The sequence below is a fragment of the Xiphophorus hellerii genome, chromosome 21 (assembly GCF_003331165.1).
Source record: "Xiphophorus hellerii strain 12219 chromosome 21, Xiphophorus_hellerii-4.1, whole genome shotgun sequence".
NCBI classification, from domain to species: domain Eukaryota; kingdom Metazoa; phylum Chordata; class Actinopteri; order Cyprinodontiformes; family Poeciliidae; genus Xiphophorus; species Xiphophorus hellerii.
This window is the reverse complement of record NC_045692.1, coordinates 2,246,642-2,263,385: the sequence shown is the minus strand read 5'-3', so window position 1 is coordinate 2,263,385 and position 16,744 is coordinate 2,246,642. Positions and strand designations below refer to the sequence as shown.

The window sequence follows — 16,744 nt, the reverse complement described above, 5'->3', positions numbered from 1 at the left end:
TTGCCTTGCAAAAATTCTCCCACCACCTACACTTGACCACTTTTTGTCATGTTTAAAATTTAAAATCACAGTGTATTGGTGAAACAGAGAACCAGAAAACATCACATAATCGTAACCTTAAAGGAAAACCATACATTTTTTGCATAGAAATCTGAAAATAGGCTATGCCCTCTCAGCAACTTATAGCAGCAATGAAAGTCAATAAAATGTGTCTGGGTCACGCTTCCAAATATTGAGCAATTAAAGTCGGAGCAAGAAGAATGTTGCTCCAAGGACAACTTCCCTCGAATGTTGATCTTCTGGTAAAAGATCTGGTGAAGATCTGGTGAAGATGGCCTTTTACCAGTCATCTTTATTGCTGATAAAAATGGCATAGCCTTACTCCCTACTGGGTTGTTTACAGTGGAGACAATTTCTGGTAATCTTCATCTAGCTGGTGCATTACATGTTACGGCCAAACTTTAGTGGTTGAGTAATATCAAATCTGAGCGTTTAAATCTTCAACAGAGTTCACGCCTCCAGCAATCAATTATTTCTCAACAGCTGAAGGTTCAGAATCTTAGCTTCCTAAACTACATTTTCTTTTTAATATTCAAGATATGGTGGGCAAAACAGTCTCAGGACATGTGGTTTCCAAAGGTGATTCAGAAATCTGCAACATGTCAAGGATAAGATGCTGCGACGTTAATTTGGTGCCACAGCAACGAACCATAAAAAGATAAAGAATAGAAGCACATTTCCATAGTCTTTTATCAGATTGAGCTTCATACATCTCAATCCAGTTCAAAATTTATGGTGGAAAAAAAAAACTGGATGAAAAGGTTCCATACCACAAAACTGATCTGTGTTTTTATTAGTCATGCCTCAAAGAGTTGAAGCTGTCAGAGAAGCCAGAGGAGGTGAACTGCTAATTGGGATGTTTGAGGTTTTTTTCAATAGCAGCAACTCCACGTCTTTTGCCAGGGGGTGTAAATTGCTAAAAGGGGAAAATGTATTATTTACTTGGAGCAAAAGTTTTTTAGTTTGTATTATCAATAAATCATCCAGGTGTCATGGTAAAAAAATTAAATAAAAATCTCATCTGAAGAATAACAACCAGGGTTCTGTTCTAAAAGTTTCTTCTGCTCATTAAACTTGATTGGTTTAGCACCATGAGGTGATTCAACTGAAAATCTGGAACATTTTTCATGCTTCTATTGAAGACAAACATTAAAACCCAGATTGTTTTTCACATACTTGCTTGATTTAAAGCATCACAGCTCTGCCGATTATTTTTAATAGCTTTCATTAATTGAAATAAGGTTTTAATGAGGCAGAAAGGTAAACATACTCTTTGTGGTTCTGTGCATGAGCTGAGCAGATCTTTTGCATTTCACAGTTTTATACAGTGAGTCTGTGTGTAGAACCCAAGGTTGTTCTGTGCAGCCTTAAGGGTGCAGGGCTCTTATTCTCTGAATTCACACGTCTGTCCAGACAGAAATGATAAAAATAGCCCAGGGCTTTGGTAGAAAGAAGGCCTTTTCACAGTCACCATGTGAAGCTTGCGAGGTTCAAACCGTTGTCTTAATGAAGACTGACGGTATGGAGTGTGAACGACTTCTGTTTTAATTCAGCTGTACAGAGCCTCAACAGAGCTTTTTAATGCTGCTACATTTCACTTGAATATGAATCTCTGCGTCTAAGACAATTTGTTTGATGTCTGACAAATCAGACATCAGACACTAGTTTAAGGTGTAGTTATGACACCTTAAAATAGGGAGTTCAAAGTGTGGCCCCCAAAAGTAAAGAAAAAGTTCTGTTTCATACAAGCAATTGTAAATAGTATCTACAATAATTTTAGCCCTGGTTTCTAATATAAGTAGAAAGTTATTGTTTTCATTGGCTTTACAGAGTAACAGTACATATAGTTTTCTGTGATGTTAGGAGTATCTCAGTCTTTTATAATATAGTACAGCTAAAACAGAATAGAAACCCCAAATAAACCTTAAGATCTTGGAATAGAATATGTACCAACCTGTGTCATTATTTATTTAAAAATGTATTCAACAGAAGTAATGTGTATAAAACTAAGTCCACTTTTGGCACTTTCATTAATTAAGAGAGAAAGTAGCAGCCAAATAATCCTTCCCCTGAAAATTATTCTCTTACTTATAATTAGCCAGAGTGGCTACCTCTGTTTGAAGGAGTGATGCTGGCAGTTTGCATAATGCCAAGGAGTAAAGTCATCAGCAATTGCCTTAGAAAGGGTTACAGAGATTATAAGAGCCTTAATGTGAAGGACCATTAAGGCTCCTCCACATTAAGGAGCAATGTGGACCTAGTTGGAATATCTGTTGGAATGTCTCTGGATCGTGGCAGGTTGTCAAGCTAACCTGAGGCTCCTAATACTTGCTGATTGATCAGTGTTTCTCTGTGATTTTGATCCATGACTCGTGTGTTCTCCTGGGCTCCCACAATACAATGATCATGCTGTGTAGGGTCATGATAATCAGAGAAACATTTGTCCATACACTTGCAGAACTCACTAATGTGAAAATGATGCTGTGTGATGTTTGTATTTCTACTTCAAATCCTTGACAACCCATCCATGCAGGGTAAGTGGCCCCAATGTCATAGATTTCTGCTGACAGATTGTCCAGTCCACTGTAGTCTGCAACAAAAATAATATAAGACCATTGCTTGTTATTTTGCGAGAACTCATATTCTCAGGGAACTCCCTCATATGTAATGGGCAACCCATTGCTTCCTAAAACACCCCTGAAGAATGACCAAAAACCTGCAAAGGACACCCATGCATTGGATTGAATTGGCCATTGCACCATAATCTTAGGGCATATTCAGACCAGCTCTGTTTATTCTGGTCTTTTCAAACTCTAGTTCATTTCCAAAGAAAGTCCTGTTTGCTTGGGGAGATGTGAATGCGTAATCGAACTCTGACCTGGACAAAATATCAAACGCTGCTTCACCTACAAACCTAGGAGTTGGTTCGGTTGAAGTGAACTCTGGTGTAGTTTGAATGCATATGAAAACTGGAGTACCTTCTCACTCCAGGTTATGACACCAGTCTCTTTCAATCGCTCTAATAGACGGTGAAGGTCCAGGGCAACGACATCTCACACAAGCTACAGATCTCCAGAGTCAGCAAGAACGACGAAGGACTCTACGAGTGCCGGGTGACCCGAGCTAACTACGGAGAGATTGTGGAGTACAAAGCCCAAGCCTGGCTTAGGGTCAACGCCACAGCCAGGCCTCGACGGCCACTGCCACCTGCCAAGAAGAGCTCCCCACTGCACCTGACAGACAAGAAGCCAAGGAAGTCCACCTCACCTCTGAGCCAAGACAACATGAGTTCAGACCAGAGGGTGGCCTCCACGTCCTCCTCCCACACATCCTCCAACACAGCTAAACGCTACCCCAGCTCAGGTAAGCACTTGGTGAAGACCTCCCTAGTTGGAGTCCTGGTCCAACTCTGCAACCTGATGCATTTCATAGATCACATTATTGTGTTTTAAAGCATCAAACGCTGGAGGTTCATGGAAATGGCTTATAAAGGCTTGTGAGCTTTTGTCTTCAGTTAGGCTTAGAGTACATGTTGTAAATTAGACATTGAATCAATTCTTTATACTGTCTAAATGTATGTCAAACTGTTATGCTGAAAGTCATTCTTGGCTATCCCAGTAGATCAACCTCCTTTCAACCATAGTCAGACATCCATTGGCAATTTTTTGTGGACATTGATTAGACAGAAGGCAACACCATCTTTTCTGTGCCTCTTTCACAAAACATTTCTGTCATAAACCAGCAAAAACAAGCTGACTCTCAGCCACGTTTGGCCGTTCATAAATCTTAAGTGAAGAGGTCTCTGTTTTCCAATATAAAGCCGACTGCACATAAACTCTGTACTGAAGATCTCCCCATATCAAAACAAAGGCACACAAATTGTGGTGCTGCTTCAAATTTAAATATACATCTCACCCTCTTACTCTTGATTTTTTTTAAAGTCATGTTTACGCTTTTAAATCCTGACTGACCGTACAAAATATGTCATCACCGTGTCACTCCCTTCAACTGCAAAGCCTGCTTACCTCTACGTGAGCCAGGTGATGCACAGCACTGACTAAACCGCTTGAGTTAGGAGTCTAATAGAGGGGGACCAACTTCACCACATCCATTACCATGGCAGTCCTTAAGTCCTTCTTAGTGCAATGACACTAAAATAAGTCGGTAACACTTTATTCGACGGGTAGTGAATAAGACTGTCATGACACAATCATAAACATGATGTAACACCTGTCATGAACATGAGTAAGTCTTCATGAATATTTATGACTGTTGTCATAAAGTGTCATTCGGTAAATCATGATACTTTTAATACAAAGTTGACATTATTCAAAATGTCTTTGTTATGACATCTTTTCATTAACCTAGACAAAAATGTCTTTGTTATGACAACTTGACATTAACCAAGAAATCATGATCTGACATAAATTTGTTATAAAAGTATCACTGACTAAACTTTAAAAATTATGTAGCTTTATGTTATTAAAGCTAAAGTTTAATCAGTAATACTTTTATAATAAATTTATGTCAGATCATGATTTCTTGGTTAATGTCAAGTTGTCATAACGAAGACGTTTTGAATAATGTCAACTTTGTATTAAAAGTGTCATGATTTACCGAATGACACTTTATGACAACATTCATAAATATTCTTGAAGACTTACTGATGTTCATGACAGGTGTTATATCATGTTTATGACTGTGTCATGACAGTCTTATTCACAACCTGTCAAATAAAGTGTTATCAATAAGGGTAAGTCTATAAGCCACGAAGACTGCAAAAAATGCCAAAAACACGTTCAAGGTTACTCAACAAAAATTTTATTTATGGTTGGTTTAAATAACTGAAATATAAAATAAATGCCAAGAGAGCATACAGTAGCCTAGTGTACAGTGTCTGACATTTTTAGACAAAATAATTTGTCTTACAGAGTTGTGAGATAGAGAAACATAAGTTGAATATTTTTTTTCAAAATCTATTGTCTTATTTCTTTATTCTGTTACCTGACATCTGTTCTTTGTTAGGTGCTTTCTCTCTGAAACTCCAGTTCTGGAGTTTCTGGTTGCAGTAACCCTTAAAAAACAAATGATAAATATGATCTTATTAGTAGGATAGAGTAGTTTATCTTCTTGTGTTAGTGTGAGTATCAGTGCACAGTCAACTTGGTTATACATGCCCATCTTGGCATGTGTTAGAAGTGAGCCTCTTGTATTAAAGCAGCAGTCAGCATATGGCAGAGTCACCGAACAGCAGTTTATTCAATGACTGAACCCAAATGTCCGCCCAAGGCCACAGCTGAAGACCCACAAACCCATAGAGCAGAAATCCATGTTCATTAAGTTTGTCACTGTTGCTCAGTGGAGTATGGATCTGACATCTGTTTTTGTTCAATGTCTCCAGTGTAGCACCTTTTCTAGCTAATTGTGCTTGTTCAGAGATGTGTACCAAATCCTCATGACGACACAGACGTAACCGAAGAAAAGTCCTGGCTGCATCTAGAGTTGCTTTTTTTACATGTACATTGCTGTGAACAGATATATTCTACTTACTTGTTTTTGTCACATTTTAGTCTTTTGGCTCATTGGACAAATGTCAATATCAATTAAACATAACCTGAGTAAATACAAACTGCATTTTTTAAATAATTATTTCATGTATTAAGGAAAGCTATCCAAACCAGCCAGACCCTAATATTAAAACACACCTGCCCATTAAAGCTGACATCAACTGTTCCACCTTTGGTGGCAACAAGTCAAACATTTGCAATAACTAGTAGTCAGTCTTTTTAACACTTTGGCTAGGTCGCTTTCATCATCTTTTTTATAGCCCCTTACTGAAGAGCTTTTGACCACTGGCCTGCTACATAACCCCAGTGCCTAGAGTTTAACCTCTAACATCTGCTCCTGTGTAGAAAGAGATTGTGGCTCCATCAGTGATGGAGTTGTACAGGTTACTGAAACCAAACCATCACACTGGACCGTTTTCTGAAATCCCTTGCCAGTTTTATGCAGAAAAAGTTACATGTATGCTTCATCAGTCCAAACAATATATTCTCCAAACTATTGGGCATCGTCGAGATGCTTTTTCTTTTTTTGAATCAAATTTAAGATTGCATTTTTTCTCTTTTTGCTGAGCAGTGTTTTCTTTTTTTTGTTTGTTTGTTTTTTTACCAGGAGTTCCATGTGGTTCTGAATTATTTAGTTTTTGTTAAGGTGGCTTTGGAATAATTCTCAGAAGCCATGAACTCCTGGGAAGGTGTGTCACTGTTCCAGGTGTTTCACATTTTTGGATAATGGCTTTCATTGCTTTTCTGGAATTTCCAAATTCTTTAGATTGTAGCTCATGAATGGTCTCTTTATTCTTCCAGTCTGAACTGCGTGACCTGGATAATTCATGGTCTAACAAGAGAGGATTGCTTTTTAACATCGGGCCATGTTGGGTGAAAGAGCTTTCTTTCATTCAGTTAAAAGACTCATCATTACTATTACTCTTCAAAGCTCTAGTTTGTATTTACTACAAGTTATCTTTGTCTTTAACAAAATGCGACAGAGGAAATGTGTGAGGATGGAGATACCTATGCATGGGAGCATAAGTGAAATATCAGATACATAAATTCAACCATCATTCCATAAACATATGGTTCCATCTGAGTTCCATGCCCATTTAAAGTTTTAACTGATCTGGTCACAGAAAGCAACCAATTCCTCCTCCATCCCATCTTCAGTCTCTATGGGATTCAGGTTTGCTCATTGTTCAGCTCTAAAATAATCTGCTCCCTTTCTGTTATTCCATGAATTTCTAGGATCTGTTCCTGTTCTAAATTCATTGCCTACTTCACCTCTCCTCCCTTGATGCTGGTGAAGAGTCTTTACTGTTACTGTCTGAGGCAATAACTGGCCAGGCCAGCTGTGATTAATACATATTTACCCTCAATAATTAGATGAAAATTTCCCCCTGTGCTTTTTAACACAGACTAATTGCATTCATTGCTGCTGTAACCAACCCCATTGCTTTATATCTTCTTTATGCTTGAATATAGAATACCGGAAGGTTAAAAATGATTGAGTTTCAGCTCAGGACTATGTGAAGAACAGTGAATGAGACAGTTCCGACTGATTCACAGTTATTGGGTTTGATGAAAGAACCTGTGAAGTCTTAAGGTCTGCATGCTCTCTACATGCTAAGCTAGCATTATTACATGCACTTTTGCTTTTTCAAATACAAGCAATTCTTCATTTGAATCATTTAAAGAGTTGACATTGGCTGGTTTTAACTTAGTCCTACAATTGTTCTTTGAACATAAATGCATGTTTAACTTTTTGTGGCTTGTAAATTGGGAAACTGCAGAGCCGACATGTTTTGGATGCTAGAGATTTTCTCCTACGTTAGCATTCATGCCTTGAAAGACAAGATCTATTTTTTGAATCATTAGCAGTACGTATTCCCTGCACGCCCGCTCACATTTTACCCTCAGGGGGATTTGAATTCAATCCCCTGTCATTTCTCTGACTATCCACCTGTGTTGTAATTGAGCAGCTCTTTCTCAGCTTTAACTGCCAATCATCTCCCTACGGGTCAGACGGTTCGGACTGATTCAGCCATACTCTGGGGCATGATAGTCGCGCACACCCTGCAGCAAAACACAGGAAGATATTACTTGCCACTGAATAGAAGTAAAAAGTTGAATAATCCCCTGGGCTGCAGAGCCGGAGATTATGAGGCAGCTAAATTATGCTGACATCTGTGTTGCGGTGAGTCCTCGGCGTGGTGTGTCTGACAGAGATAAATGCCTCTCTGTGACTGCTCAAGCAGCCTTAGCAACCTCCTCGGAGTTTCAGAAAGGTGTTGCGGCTGAGGGCCACAGGGTTCTGTTAGTGCCCCACTCGGGTTTGAAGCTGGCCAGCAACAATAGTTAAATGGCCTGAGATGAAATTAAACCGAGGAGAGAGAGAGCAGATATTTTCTTTTTCCGCATTGCTGCATCCGTAAACACCGAGGCGCTTTCCAGATGGGGAGGAACGGGAGCGTGGCCGCCACAGCGTCTCCTGCAGCAGCAGCAGAGCGGCTCGTTCACAGCTAACTCCCCACCAATGTGTCAGCTGTTGTTAGATCACAGTTTGGCCTCCATCGTTCCTGGCAGTGTTGTTCCCTCTAAAGCTCAGAGGTGACCGCAGATGAATGCGGGGAAAAGAGGAACCGAAAACTGTCCCCCAAGCCATATTCGTCTATCCACCTCTGAGGCCAGCCTGGTTCCCCGCTTGGAAGAAAAACAAATTTGGAGTAAGCTTCACCGCATCCAGAATAGCAAAAAAAAAAAAAAAAAAAAAGAGAGAGAGAGAGAAAAAAGAGATACTGACCTTGTTTTAAAAAAACAACTTTTTTATATCAGTTCAACGCACATCTAAGGAAAGTTCACCAGTGTGTCATTTCAGTAGGTGGAGAGCAGCAGCTGAAATGTTCATAGTTACACTGATCAAGGATAGGAACACATGTCTTACAGGGATCCTTCCCAACACATCATCAATGTCCTCTGTGTTCTTGCAGACCTGAAAACATCAATTAGTGAGCAACAGGATGAAAGCTCTCCTCTGACACTTTCAATAATGTTTTGGAATAAAACGGTAGCATTCTCATTTTACAATAAAGCTAAGAAACACACTTTTTTATAAAACAGAAATTCTTTACTATTAACCTAAATTTCACACATTCAGTTCAAAGTTTAGCAATAGTCACGGCTCTGTGTTGTAATTCACTTATACAACAGTCCATATTTCTTTTCCTCTGAGTTTCTGGACTTTGTTCTCTTCTTCAACAGGGTTAGCTTGGTTTTAAATGGCTAAAGCAACGTTCGCTAAAACTTCTGTTGCTTCATCGTTTAACTCAGCAGCAACTTCTGACTTGCCCAAAATATATCCAGTTAACCACATCTGACTCTTGTGAGGATCTTTTCTTACAAAAACGACCAGAAGGGAGCGTTTCAAAACAGACCAAATTTCAGAGACAGTACATGTAAGTGCTTAGAAGAAAATTTGGGAGATGCCGTGAGTTTGTTTTATGGTATTAGTGAGGAATCTTTATCCATTCCCTAACTCAGCCTCTGTCAGACTGGCCCAGGGCAGCTGTGGCTACTACCCAGTAGCTTACCGCCAGCAGTGTGTGAATGTGTGTGTGATGGGTGAATGATTGAAGTTAGTGTGAAACGCTATAGGTTCCTTGACGTACTTGATGAAGCACTATTCAAGTACAGACTATTTACCATTTAATATGTTTTTCATGTACAGTACACCACTTTACATTTTATTTTTTACCAAAAATATTTTTATTGAGATTTTGAAAATATAATCATGTATCAGTCTGATTAAGTTTTCTTTATAGTTATTATATGACAGTATTTTTTTTTCTCATGTCAGAGAAATGAAAAGGAAAATAAAAAGTTAAATTAACCAACACAGGAACAAAAAAACACAGCCTCTCAAAACAGGAATAATTGAGCATTTACAAACACGTTGGATACAGTTGCACACGTTTATCCTGCATGGTGCATTTCAAGAGTCCAACAAGCCCTCTGAAAGGTCTAAGTCAGGGGTCTCAAACTCCAGTCCTCGAGGGCCGCAGTCCTGCAACTTTTAGATGTGCCTCTGCTGCACCACACCTGAACAGAATAATTAGGTCATTAAGGCTCTGGAAAACTGATCTACACAAGGAGGAGGTAATTAAGTCATTTCATTCCAGTGTTTTGTACCTGTGGCACATCAAAAAACTGCAGGACTGCGGCCCTCGAGGCCTGGAGTTTGAGACCCCTGGCTAAGTCCTTAATAAAGTTAATGAAATAACCCCAAATCCTCTCAAAAATATATTGTTTGGATTTCCTAATAATCCAAACAATTATTAGGTCCTTCTAGTGGCAAATTAAACATCTGTTTTAACCACTGGGTGGCGTTAGGTCTCCTGTCATATTTCCACGATAAAGCTATAAATTTGTTTTGCAGATAATAGGCTTATAACCATAAAAGTACATTCTGATTTGGTAAAAATATGCTATGAATAAAAAACTCAGGCTATACAATTTTTAATTTTATTAAATGTCAAGTAACCACTTAGTAGCTGCAACATATAAATAATTATGAAATGGGTGCTTTTCCTTTTATTACTACTGATTATAAAAGATGAGTTGGCACTATGCAGCTCTCTCCTTGATGGCCTGAAAATGTCATTAGTGTCTCATTTGTCCAGAGTGCTTATTTTAATGGCCGCCTTTTAAAAATCCATCCAAATGTGGTTTCTTGTTTTGCCTTTAATCAATATATTAATTCTCCCTCTGTCTGTAGTCATTCTTTCATACAGCTGAACTTTGTGAAGTAAATAGATTAAAGTGTTTCTGGTCAAACAATCTAATATCTGCTGAGGACCTCTGCAGCTCCTTCAGGGTTATCAGTTCCTGCTTGGCTATCGCTAATATACTGACTTCTAACTTCTTGATCTTTAAAAAGTAGTGATCTGTCTCTTTTGTTGTTTTTTGTTTGTTTGTTGTTTTTTTTACTGGTGCCTCATGGTGCAATACTCCTTTTTTTTTTTAAGGAAGGACTGTTGTTAATGCTGCCTTAAAGGGGCTGCTGCTTTCCTCTAGCTTTCATTGGGCGATGGTCAGGTTGACCCTACAGGTCACCAGTCCTTCACTGGGTCAGGAAACATAAATAGTTTGTTGTTGTGGTGATCTTCAGTAATGAAATTTAAATTAATTTCTAGTGGCATATTTTTGACAAAGCTATAACAATGGATCTTTTTTGTGAAGTGCCTGTGTTGCAAATTGGCGCTGTACGTAACGGAATTTACAAGAAAATATAAGAAGCCATAAGTGGTCAAATAGTAGGGCGTAATATGATTTTAACTTGACCTATTGAAACAACACAATGTTTCTTGTTGCAGTGAAGATTTTTTTATCCTGTCAGCTAGTGGTTACAGTAATTCCCTTTAGACTTTCTCTTGGTTTTAGATCAGTCGCTGCTCCATTTGGCATTCACATTTGCATTCAAAGCACACCAGACTTTGCTATTATGGTCCGCATCAGGGTTCAATTACTCATTCACACTTCCGCAAATGAACCGGACTCTATAGACAAACGAATTAGAGTTGGATTAAAGTGGACCAAACAGGGCTGGTGTGAATGCAACCTACATGAACCCCAATGGGATCAAGGTTGGGGACCATTGCTCTAAGTTATCTATGATTTTAAAAAGCAACTAAAGTAGCCTTTTTACATTTGCTTTTGATTAACTGATTGAATGTACTGATGTTTGGTTTTATTTTTCCTCTGTAGGCCTGCAGAACCTATAAAGATCTGTAGGTTCTGCAGAGATGCAAGATCTACGTCTTGAAAGATGCTAGATAAATATGGTTTTACGTACTTTACCATCTTTAGCTCCCTGTTAAGACCTTGTCACAGTGGCTGAGAACACTTGGTTATATTAGCATTAATTTGAAATTGCTTTTCAGAGTGAAAGACATGGGGCTATGAATCATTTGTTAGCACTGTAAGTATAATTAGGTGCTGGCAATGTTAACGTTCGTTTCTATTTTCTCTTATCAAAATCGGGGCTGTTATTTTAGCTAAAAACATTGCTGTCTCATCCTGTGAACTGGATGTATTGTTCCACCCTTTGTTGTTTCTGAAGCTGTTTGTTTAATTGGCTTATAGGCAGAGTCTGTATGCCATGCAGAGACACATATTCTCACAGGCTGAAGCTTAAAAGTTTCAAAAGCAGACGGATTTTCTCTGTCAGGTGCTGGCGTGCAAATACAAATGAACTGAAATTGGACGGAAAGAGGAATGGAGATGAGTGTGATGAAAAGGGGTCATAAGAGGGAACGAAGACACAAAGAATGAATCTGTGGAGAAGATGAAGTGAAGATCAATGGATTATTAAGGGCTGGGCTTTAAAGCTGCAAAAATAATCATGGTTATGTTGTCTGTATCACACGAAGCCGCTGGTGATTATTTTTAGGCCCGCTGTATTCCTCACTCCTCTGACATTACATTTACCCTCAGTCACAGATGAACTACCTGGATGCTCAGTAATAGCATCCACTTTCATATACAGTAAGCACTCAGACACCCTGAGAAACATGGCTGGGGCGCGCACTCAGTCACTTTGAGACCGAATCACTCGACAAGCCAATCAGACAGCAACTTTTATGAAAGACCCGCCAGGCAAGTAAATAAGCAATTCAGTGAAAGTGTCAGCAGAGCAGCCAGCCAGCCGGTGATCAGCAGCAGTAGATGGAGGTGGCATGGAGCCAGTTGGAACTCTCGGTGGAGGTGCTGCCGTGTTTCACCTCCCTGGCTCGCTGAACCCCAGCCGTCTCAGCTGGTCCTGCAATCGATATTAGCATCGGCGTTTCCAAAGCCAAAAAAGCATTTTGGCAGAAAGCTGAGTGGTGCGTTGGGTCGACGAAGACGGCCGTTCAGCTCGCACCAACAACGTGTGAGCGCACGTCTTCGCTGAATCAGGCGGACGCTCTTCCTCATTACGCCTGAGCAGAGTTCCTGCACGGGTGGGAGGAAAACGGCAAAACTCAAAGAGCGCCGGGCGCAGGCGTCTTTTAAACGTTTCAGCGTTCGGCTTCCTGTCAGCCTCTTTGACAATGAGCTGTGAATTCCTTCCACGGCTTCTGAAGAGAGAGTGACCTTGTCAAATAAACTGTGAGAACGAGTGGGAGGAGGAGGCTTTCAGCTGCTGTTATGGATAAATGACAAATGGACTAAAAAGCCTCTCTTCAGACGGAGTTTTTGTTTTTTGACGGCTGTGTTCCTGGACTGCTTTTGCCTTTTTCCCCCCTCCACTTGCTCTCCAATTAAAATGCACAGCAGTGTACCAAAGTACAATAACTCATAAATATTTTTCCTTTGTTCCAAAAATAGTTTTGGAGCTGGAGCTTTACCTTTTGGGCATGGTCACTGGTTTGGTTAGTTTGGAGATGAGAAACAGCTCATGCCAAGGACAAATCCAGAACGGGATTTGTTTTTTAAAGGTTTTGTTTCCTAACATGTCTGGAGGATCAGAGAGAAGACGAGAATCTAAACGCAACCAGCAGATGAACTCAGAGGAGTTTGAGTTAACAATGAAATCTACTCACTGCTGTGTAAGCAATGGGATATTAAACCAAGACAGCAAAACATTCAGACTTTCCCCCAAACAGTGATGTGGAATGCCAGAAGTAATTATACTGAGGGGAGTCCACAGCCCAGAGGACAGACAGAACCGACCAGGAATGGGTGCTCTTTAGTTTTCTTCTTTTGTAAGTGCAATAAAGAACCACCTGCCAACGTGATATAAACCTCGGGTTCTATTTTTACCTGCCTAGGGTTTTGTTCGTTCCCATTTTTAGTGTTTGTTATACTTGCCTGAGTACACATTGTTTTGTTGTCATGTCTATTTATTTATTTCTAGACCATGAGTCTGTTAAATCAATTTGGGAGCGCTTCAAGCTGCACTATGTAACTTTTATAAAAAATATGTATTTAATCTATTTATTAAAACTGTCACCACGTCTTGACGGCTTGTTATGAGACAGATAATCTGTGAAAAGATTGATCTCCTCCACCTTGTCCCTGATGCTGTCTGAAGAAATGCACCACTCCTGACCAAAAATAACCAATCAGAGCCAGGAGGAGGGGCTTAGTTCTGTCAGTCAACCTAGTATACTTGCCGCTAAATGGGTTAATTGTGGAGAAGCAACTCACTGTTCCAGGAAAATCATTTATTTTTGTATTTCCCCCTGACAGAAAAATGTAAGCTGACACACATTTTGTGCCTTTGGTTCCACAATGAAGGATTCATTTATGCTGTCTACAAAAAGTATTCATCCCTTTGGATGCAAATCAGTCATGATCGACAAAATTTGTCCAGAGTGCAGTGACTGTGTGTCAAGTGATTGTATAAAGACAGCGGTGTCTGGAGGGTCCATTCATTGGTTCATCAGTATTCCTGAGTACCTTTATGAAGACAAAATACTCCAACCAATAAGATAAAAGGTAACTGAAAAGTATCAGTCAGGATATAGAGACAAAACTTCTCAAAGGCCCTGAAGTTGGAGTTGAGTTAAATCATCATAAAGACATGGGAGGAATATGGTCCATGTGTAAATCTGACTACATGAGGCCGTCCTCAAAACCTGTACAAGAAGGAGACTAATGAAAGAGGTCACCAGGTTACCATGACTACACTAAAGGAGTTCCAAACTTCAGCAGCTGAGATGGAGAGACTCTGCAGACGACAACTGCCGGTTCTTCACCAGTCAGAACTTTATGGGAGAGAGGCATTGAGAAAATCACTGTTGAAGAAAAGTCAGATCACAGTTTGCCAAAAGGCACGTGAGATGTGAGCTTTCTTTTTCATTCTGAGGATGTTTTGTTTTTTCACAGTCATTCATGACCTTTCTAGTGAACTCTTAAATTTGCCTCAAGAGGAAAAGCAATGACTGAACCTATAGAGAGAAAACACCTTATGTCCGTCACACATCTTCGCTTTTTACTGTGATGTGAGGATGTATGGGAAGCCATTTTAAACATTTTAAAAGATTCAAGGAAAAGACACCACCAATTCGGCGTCGCTCTCTAGACATCCCGGCCGTAAAATTTGGCCAGAGAACCCTTGGCAACTGAGCTCTTATTTTGAAGAGGCTATACCAAAAATGCTTTACAGTCATGCATCTCCATGTGACAGACACTCTGGAAATTGGTGAAGAGAAGAGCGGAGTACATTTTCAGCAGAGAAAGAGAGACGGAGAGAGAGAGGTCTGATGAGGCAGAAATTTGCAGAGTAATTGGCAGCAGGATCAGTTCCTTGGAGCGCGCTAGAAGACTGACAGGAAAAACACACCAGAGGAGACATGGAAAGCAAAATGGAAACAGGGCTTGATACAACCCAGTATTGATTTGTGCACTGGTAGGTAATTCTGTTTTTGCAAGAGTGGACTTGAAAATGATTTTTTTATAGAAATCCTGATATATGGTATCACTAGTAGATTGTTTATGTGGTTTGAGGGAAAACTAAAACTACAGTAGTAATATTTCCTTGTTGTTTTTTTCTGTTAAACATGTAAATATACATAAAAAATGGAATTCATTCTTACATTTATTCAACAAATTTACATGCTGGAAGAAATCAGAATAAATTTTTAATTACTTAGTCCGACCACCTTTAGGAATCAATAACCATCACTGCAACATAATCAACTGATGTACAAAGCTAAATAAAAGTCCACAGGAACACAATATATTTTTTGTCACTAGCAAGTCAAAGAAATAATCATTAAAAATAAATAAAGCAGAATATGCCATATTTATCAATATAAATTAGAACTCATACTTCTCTGGTACGTCACACAGAACTCTTGGAATTTTTATTGCAGTTTTGATTTCTGTACACATTTAAGCTCTGATGCTGATCAAAACAACACACTCTGGTCCATCTGCAAACAGGTCTCAGTTTGGTTGAAGTGAACTCCGCTGTGTTGTGAATGCATATGTGGACCACAGCACAGGGCATTCTGGGTAAACACAACCAACACAAAGATGAGAGTGTAGCACAAGCAGGAGAATTGGCTCCTGGTCTTTTCCCAAAAACAAAACATAGGGCTTTCATATTTAATACCTCAAATTTGATGCCGCCCCATTTTTGTTAGCATTTCGCAAAGAAGAAAATTCCGCTCAGTGTCTTCTTCAGAGGCTTTTGGTGCAGCGCCCCCACAGTAAATGGGGGGTAGCATGTTCAAAGGGTTTGCTTCGTCTGAAGCAGTGAGAAAACAAACCACAGCAGCTGAAAATGTAACAAATGTTGCAAATTTGGTCCCCAATTGAAAAGGAAAAACCCTTAAAGTACCTCAGCTCCTGGTTAGGGTTCTGCTTTTGATCATTCAGTCAACTCCCTGCTCCTGATCATCATCCTCCGCCATCTGTAAGTCAGCTTTATCCATGTCTTATTTGTGTTCAAGAATTCGATCCAGAAAGTAATTGCCTGCGTGGATGCCAAATTGTGTGCAAATGTGTAACAGCTGCATGTTACAAGCTGGAAGGCCAACAAATACCCCCAACTTTTCTACTGAGAACAACAAACAGATTCCTGAATTGCTCTTTGCTGCAGACATCCTGCCATGCTTTTACACAAAGTAGTCCATTCAGGGACAGAAGGTCTGGTCCTTGAGGGCCGGTGTCCTGCAACTCTTAGATGTCTCCCTGATCCAACCTGATCCAACACACTTGAATCCAACAGCTGAATCACTTCATAAGTGCAATCAAGTTCTCCAGAGTCCTGCTAATGACCTTATTATTTGACTCAGGTGTGTTGAAGTAGAGATTCATCTAAAAGTTGCAACAGACCGGCGCTCGAAGCCTGGAGTTGTCCACCCCTGTCTTAAACTATTCTTTGCTTTTCTTAAGCCATTAGTGGTAATGTTCTTTTACTTAATCAGTAAAAAGCTACTGATCCATCTTTTAACATGACTGGCTCTGTTTAATTAAGGTAAACTCATTCAGTAAAACTTTATTCAACACATTTCTTGATCGACAAATCACAAAAGCACAGCAATGCATCACTCTGATCGATACAACTGTGACTGTAAGCCTTTGGGCTTATATCAAATAAGCATGTCATTACCTTTACAGGTCAAAAGTATAAAATAATG

At 39.6% G+C, this 16,744-nt stretch overlaps 1 protein-coding gene across 1 annotated transcript in view; it reads left to right on the top strand.

Annotated features, from left to right (window-relative positions):
- vstm2a (V-set and transmembrane domain containing 2A) overlaps positions 1-16,744 on the top strand; it is a 96,178-nt gene that overhangs the window by 66,862 nt on the left and 12,572 nt on the right. Inside the window, exon 4 of the mRNA XM_032551318.1 lies at positions 3,087-3,423. Coding sequence (XP_032407209.1) covers positions 3,087-3,423 — 337 coding nt within the window. The remainder of the gene's footprint in view (positions 1-3,086; positions 3,424-16,744) is intronic.